The sequence below is a fragment of the Mytilus californianus genome, unplaced genomic scaffold (assembly GCF_021869535.1).
Source record: "Mytilus californianus isolate M0D057914Y unplaced genomic scaffold, xbMytCali1.0.p SCAF_1, whole genome shotgun sequence".
Classification (NCBI taxonomy): domain Eukaryota; kingdom Metazoa; phylum Mollusca; class Bivalvia; order Mytilida; family Mytilidae; genus Mytilus; species Mytilus californianus.
In genome coordinates this window covers 62,639,698-62,647,327 of record NW_026262581.1, presented here as the reverse complement: position 1 = coordinate 62,647,327, position 7,630 = coordinate 62,639,698, and the positions used below count along the sequence as shown (strand labels likewise).

General features: G+C 32.6%; 1 protein-coding gene across 2 annotated transcripts in view; it reads right to left on the bottom strand.

Moving 5' to 3' along the window:
* Positions 1–853: 853 nt before the first annotated feature.
* LOC127705847 (probable thiopurine S-methyltransferase) overlaps positions 854–7,630 on the bottom strand; it is a 30,604-nt gene continuing 23,827 nt past the window's right edge. For both annotated transcript variants that reach the window (XM_052210203.1, XM_052210207.1), the window contains exons 5-9: positions 7,286–7,341; positions 6,607–6,681; positions 3,752–3,837; positions 3,226–3,270; positions 854–1,436 (exon numbers count right to left, since the gene is read on the bottom strand). In XM_052210203.1, coding sequence (XP_052066163.1) covers positions 1,324–1,436; positions 3,226–3,270; positions 3,752–3,837; positions 6,607–6,681; positions 7,286–7,341 — 375 coding nt within the window. In that variant the 3' untranslated portion in view covers positions 854–1,323. The remainder of the gene's footprint in view (positions 1,437–3,225; positions 3,271–3,751; positions 3,838–6,606; positions 6,682–7,285; positions 7,342–7,630) is intronic.

The following is a 7,630-nucleotide window of genomic DNA, read 5'->3' as shown; positions in this document are numbered from 1 at the left end:
AAACAAGGAAATTGCTCAAACACGTCGTGTAGGTTGGAAATGAGAGATTTTATTTGAAAACGAAAACATCTTCGGCAATGAAAATAACACTTTATTAATTCCGTTCGTCCGAAGGTCTTTTCTGTATTTACCTTCATCTGGAAAGCTCAGACAAAAAACATTTAAAAGCCAAGGATGTATAATAAATAAACACACGAAGAGATATATGACCTAAAGGGACATAAAACATGAAGGTCATCTTTTTGCCTGACTGAGTTGGAACCTTAGTTTCATGTTTTTTTTAATTTAACAACAAAACATTTAAAAAATATTTTGTTAAAAATCATATCAGTACCGAAGCACTGACTACACTCTGGAAATAATAGTCCACCAGCACTGGTATAGACCCAGTGTAGGTAAATAAAAATAAAACTTTATCAATTTCGTGCGGCCGAAACTCTTTTCTGTATTTACCTTCATCAGGGAACGCTCAAACCCAAAAATTTGAAAGCCCCGGATGTATAAGACCTAAACATGTGAAGAGCTATATGACCAAAATGTATCTAAACAAATTCGCCAAATCATCTTGGAACCTTAGTTTTTTAAATAATTTATTAATTTATCAAAGGATAGTTTAATAAAAGTCTGTTAAAATCATTTCAGCACCGAAACATTGACTACTGAGTTGATGATGCAAAGTCCTTTTCAAACGGATTTTGACTTTCACTTTCCTATTTTCATCGACATATAGACGATGTAAAATTTTACAAATGAATGATATTGATTAGTCTAGGTATGCTAAATACAAGTATATTATTTATCACGAAAACACTACATTTTCTAACACGGCCAACTGCCATGAACAAATTATACAATCATCAAGTATCTTTATTTTTGTATCATATATTACAATTAATATAAACAATTTACAATAAAAAAACATATAAAGACGACTACAATAAAATGTTTGTTGTTTCTTGAAAGCAACGAATATTGAACAGCATTGGAGCATTAAATGTTAAAGCTTTTCTTTGGTCGTCAAGAAAAGAACCGAATCGACTCCAAATTTATATCATATATCATATATCCGCTGTTGTTAGAAATTTCATTTGCCTCACGAACAACTTAGAATGTAAATGGCAAATACGATAAAGGTTAATGACAAGCAAAATGTATTAGATAAACATATAAAAACAATACAGTGATGGCGTAATGCTGTTGAAATAGTTATTCCATTGGGAAATTCTGCAACACACATGAAACATGTAATAAGCTAGACATGATCTCGCTCTTATTGCCTTTAATATATCTACAATCTTGACATACATGAACTTCGTATCATTTCTACTTAAGCGTTAGCATATACACCTCCTCTACGAAAGACTTGATTCCCCAGCTCTCCTGCCACTTCGTAAATGCATTCTTCGTATCAATTTTTCGTGAGGAACATGCTTTACCTGTAAGAGAACAATATTAGTATTTTACTACAAAACGAATTATAAGCCTGGTATCTTTGATGAGTTTATTCACATTACATCTCTCATTCATACACTCCATATATTCACACTAGCACTTAATACACTCACCCCCACTGCATCTCTCATTCTCATACTTCAAATTTCATATACACTCACCCTCTCATTTACACACTCACCCTCTCATTCTAACACTCCTACTCATACACTCACCCTCTCATTCTAACACTCCTACTAATACACTCACCCTCTCATTTACACACTCCATACACTCACCGGCTCATTCACACACCCCATACGCTCATCCTATCATTCAAACTCCATCTCTCATTCATACACTCATCCTCACACTAGCATTTAATACACTCACCCCTACTCCATCTCTCATTCTCACACTCCAACTTTCATTTACACTCATCCTCTCATTCACACACTCCATACACTCACCCTCTCACTTCATACTCACTGTCTCATTCGCACACTCCATACACTCACCCGCTCATCCTTACAATCTCACTCTCATTCATACACTCACCCTCTCAACCATACACCCTGTCACTCACATATCTTCACTCGTTCACTCACCCATTCATCAAATACTTATTGTCACGCACACTGTTACTCTCATCCTCTGTATACTTTTTCGGAGAGGCGAATTTTCCTCTCCGTGTGTTATATCAGAGAATCCGAGTGGCTATAACAGTTATAGGGTTCTACTCCTTCAGATTAATCACATAATTTGCGGTATTTCAAAATTTTATATTTTGCAATTATATTTGTATTGAAGAACCAGTTTTCTTTATTTTAATTTGCATTTCACTTGTTAAATATTCTATTACTTTTCTTATTCAGTTAGCCCTAAAATTACTCATATTTGTATATCCTTAAAGAACATTTAACGCGATGAAATAAAGGGTGTTAACTGAGATAATCATTTTATTGTAATTCTACAATATAACAAATATATGGCTTTTAGCACATTACAAGTAGAATATATTAATTCAGTTCACTTGTAATCAGTGAAGTGTAAAGATATGAACATTATCTTACACTATACTTTATTTAATAAGGACTTCTTTTATTGGCTTAAATGGACTTCTTTTACTGGATTAAATGAGACAATTTCAAGTAGAAATACAAATTTTGAATCACCATTTGCAGAAAACTGAGAATGAAAAGGAGGAGGAATGAAATCTTGCCGAAAAAACGGGTTAAATTTTCTATCTCACTGGAAAAACAAAATGAAATAAATACAAACATTTAATACATATTACAAAAAACTTCAAAAAAAGGCGTGGTTTGTGAACACGCTATATTTACAATGTGCATTATCTTTAGCAATTGACTAAGCTTGAAGTAGATACAATACAACATAAGAAAGGGTTGCGATTACAAGAAAGTTTTGAAAAGAATAAAAATGTCTAAGTTATAGGAGGTATGTAATTCCTTGTAAGCTTAAACGAACATAAAATCTCGCGTATGGTGTTCTGTGCATGTATTGGACATTATTCTGCTAAGTCCAAAACAAACAGTACACAAATATAACCGAACTAAAACACTGGTAATACATAGAGGATTGTCTAGACTATATTTTTCCTAATCATTAGACATACAGATATTATGGCTGAATATAGATACCTGTCGAATTGTTTTCTCAGCATTGTTTTACTTTTTATGTCATAACAATTATAAAGAAGGATCTATTATAAGATTCCATTAAACACGTTATCAGTTCAATATGATCATTAAAATAAGAAGAGAAACAACTTACCGAAATATTTTTTGACATCCTGTTCAGTACAGTTAAATGGTGGACCTGCAATGGAGTAATTTGATTTAAAAAATACCTGACTTATAATTTAGATAATTTTTTCTATTTTATTGTTGTAGGGGCTTCGGTGGCCGAGTGATCTAAGTAGTTCATCTACTGTATCAAAAGCCTGTCAACACTGAGGTTGAGAATTCGAATCCCGCATGTGGCAGGTGTGTTCAACTCCAATCTTAATTTCCTAGGATTATCTGTTTTCCTGCAAAAGGTCGGTGGTTCTATCCTGACATTCCGACTTCTTTCATTAACCATAACATCTTACCGCCACAACATAGCCAATAGTGCTAAAAGAGGCGTTAAACACCAATAATCAATTAACAATCATCAATCTATTTTGTTGTAGTTTATTTGAATTTACTTTTTTAGTATAGCCCAATTATTTTGTCAGAAAAATTTACAGGCTATCAGTATTAAACATACATCAATTATTTTGTCAGAATAATTTACAGGCTGTCAGTATTAAACATACCTCCAAAAACATGGTTATCAACCAGAAAGCAGTCCAGTAAATATTTAGTACTCTTCTTCAACAGGGGAATAGTAACATTAATATACCTGTAATGAAAAAAGTATAACAAAAATACCGAACTCCAAGGTAAATTCAAACAGGGGGAAGTCATATAAAAACTGGCAAAATCAAACGTTATCTATACCATCGGAGCGAATGGAAAACAGCTGTCATATTCTTGACTTGGTATAGGCATTATCCGAGGAAAACGGTGGGTAAAACCTGGTTTTATAGCTAGCTAAACCACCCACTTATATATCAGTTGTTTATAGTTCTGTTATATTCACAAAAATGGGCAAGCGACCAAAACAGACATAATAGGTAAATATGCCAGAACTGTGTAAACATTCTTCCCAGACATACAACACAACTGAATAAAAAATTCAAACAAACATACAAATAAATCTAACAAAAACGTCAACAAAAATGTTGTAGTTGATAGGTAATTAGACAATGACGGTCAACTAAAACTAGTTGATGGTATATTGACAAAGACGCCGATAAAAAAAGTTTTTGTAGTTGATAGTATATACCATATACAGTATACACTTTGAAATTCTCGTTTAAGTACAAAATAAGTAAAATATAAATACAAGGGTAAACAAAATGGAAACAACACTGTGAAAACCTCTTGCGTCCGAAACACACGTCAGGGCCTACCTGCACCAAGAACGCCCAAAGTAAAAAAAAACACGATGATGGGATGCATAAATACCCTGTCACGTCAAAAGTCATACCACAAAAAAAACCGTAATAACACGAAGACAAATAAAAAGAAATCTGTAAAGTAATAAAAAGACACACAACTTCAGCACGCATTATCAATAACTCAAGACCATCTTGCAAAATTTATGACTTAGACACTGAATATTTATTTATTAGGTCTTGGTACTTTCCGATGAACTTTTTGACAAAACCCTGGCTCATTGTTTTAGAAATAGCAGGACAAGTATTAATCTATAAGATTTTAAAGTATCGATATGTAATGTGCTTTAGAATTAATTAATTAATAAGAAGAAAATAACAACAAATATGAACATTTGTTAACGTTTATGCGTCTTTGCTATTTCCAGCTTTTAGCTTTGGGCGTCGGAATGAGTTGAATTTGTTTTTTAAATTCCTCATTTGACGCATCAAATTATATATGTTGGATTGTGATGAAAGATGAAAATGTTCATTTTCATTTCAACTTTAACATGCAACAATATTGTGGGTGTATAACTTTTGAAGCTTTTAATTGGATTTTTATTTTTTATTTTTCGTATCTATGTTTAGTCGCTGTGATTCTTATTTCTAGTCTCTTTGCGCATGTCACATCCTGCAATATGGTTTATCCTTGTCTATCTGGGTTGCCCTAAATCGAGTATCAAAATTTCCAGATTTGGATGGGGAGATTGTTATTCTGTTGGTCTATAATTAGCTTTCGTTTAAACTCAAGTGTTAGCATATTTACCTAAAAATCAACACTCTAATATTTCTGAAAGAGGAATTTTTGTCAGAAAAGTTTATTGCCAAAATATTTTTTTGCGGAAAGGGGGCATTGCATTCTTTAATTATCAAAAAAAGCTATAGGTGGCACGGTAGTATTTCCTGGCCCATAAGGGATAATGATGGCCTTTTTAGAATTTTCACCACTTTCTAACACTGCCAAAAATTCTACATTCACAGTTAACTGAAGTACTTTCATTTTACTATTCAGAAATGAATTTGAATATGTATCATGACCGTTTACTTTTTTGCTATCTTTAAGAACCTAAGGCCACTAGTGCTTTTATGTCTTTTATCGTGCGGTGAATACAAAATTTAAAAAAATTCTCAAAAATTCATTTTCATCTGTATGTAAAATTATTTCATATTTTTCTACACCTGATTCATCCCTCAGTTTGGGAGAGTATGTTCAGTTGATACTGTATTTTTTGTCCAATCATAATGTTCAGATACATTGACTTAAGTAGGGTACACAAAAGAGCAACCTAAATTCTGGAATGCAAATACTACCGTGCTACCTATAAGTGAACGCATTCTTTTATTGGTATACTGATGAACTAAAAAATAAGTCACATTAAAGATTTGAATTGTCGCCCGTTGACCAAAATATTAGCCAGTTTTACAGTTTTCTATCTAACAGAAACCATTTTGGTAGTAAACTCCACCAAAATTGATCTTAGATAGTTTGGGCTAGTCCATGTCGAGTGTTATGAAATTATTTTTGGAAACAAATTCAGTGTACACAGATTAGATTTGTAGCTCGTTGATGTTCACGTGAAACTGGATAAACTCCACCACACCCAAAAAAAGGGGGAAGAAACCAAAGGAAGAAAGAAAACTCATAAGTCGAAGATAGACAGACAAAATCATGACAAATAATTGTTGGTTGTTGGTTGTACGTCTTCATTTTTTTTGGAAAAGGGTAGGGGGGTGCTCCGATGTAAGTACGGTTGGTTGGGTTTGTCGTACTGTCCAATATTTTTGGTAATTACTGTATTAATATTGTCGTATTGCAGACTTTAATTCGCATGTACCTAAAATGTACTAATGTTTTACTATGATCTGACAACGATGAAATTTGTGTATTTAATTTAGCTAGGCTATGATGTTTTAATTGGTTTGAAAATGCTAACTGAAAAAAATTCACTAATCAAAGACAAAACCATGGCTAAATAATTGATACATTCACAAAAGGCATCATGTATCACATTTTGTATCATAACAATTAATGAAATATTCAGATATTTTAAATCTATATTTTTTAAAGTACACAATGACCTATATTGACTGTGTAACTTCCTACCATTAAAGTTATTATTCTCACTTACTCTTGACGCATGTGTGCACCAACGGCAACAAAGGATCCTCTATCCCAAACACAATCAAACGTTCCTATCACATTGCTGAAAATTACATGAAATATGTTTGAAAAAGAGATCGAACAAAGTATAAAAAGTGCACATTAGTACCTCACAAATGTGCAACTCGATTTACCCTAATACTGCCATATATTGACATTAGACTATAGTTAGGCGTAAAAGAAAATTTTTTACAAGCAGCACTCATGTGAAAATTTCAACTTTTTTTCAAAAACACTGACATCTGATTATATTTCTTAACTTTGTTTACGCAGTTAACAGACTAGTATACTTAAACATAGTTATATGACTGAGTGTTGATTTGTATAGTGGTTGGAGCAGAAGACACACACAGTCTAGCTCCTGTTGAAGCTCATGCGGTTCTCTGCTTTTGTTTTTTTACCTTGATTTGTATCGTTTTAATGGATTTATGAGATTTGAACATCGGTAAAATGCTGTTGCCTCTATTTGTCTTGAAATCAGACGGTTTCTTGTTATATATTCTTTATCACATGTACATCTACCCAATATTTCTTCCTCTTTTCATTGGTCATAATATACTATTAATTATCACTTAATTATTTTATAAGTTAGATTAATTTGGGAAGTAATATTCAGTTGTTTTGAGCTTTTAATACATCATGCTCACCTTGACAATTTAAAGTAATCGCATCTGTATATAGCTATTTTTCTTCCATCTGTGGCCTGAAATTCAAAATGTTAAAAAAAATAAAGGGTATCATATATCTATCCTTAAACTTGTTGGCTTGTTTTATTTTTATTATTGTGTATGTGTATATTTAATATAAAAATAAAAAGATGTGGTATGATAGCCGACGAGACAACTCTCCATCAGAGACCAAATGACGTAGAAGTTAGCAACTACATGTCACCGTACGGCCTTCAACAATAAGCAAAACCAATACCGCATACCAAGCTACAAAAGGCCCCGAAATGACACAATTTAAACGAGAAAACTAACGGGCTGTTTTAT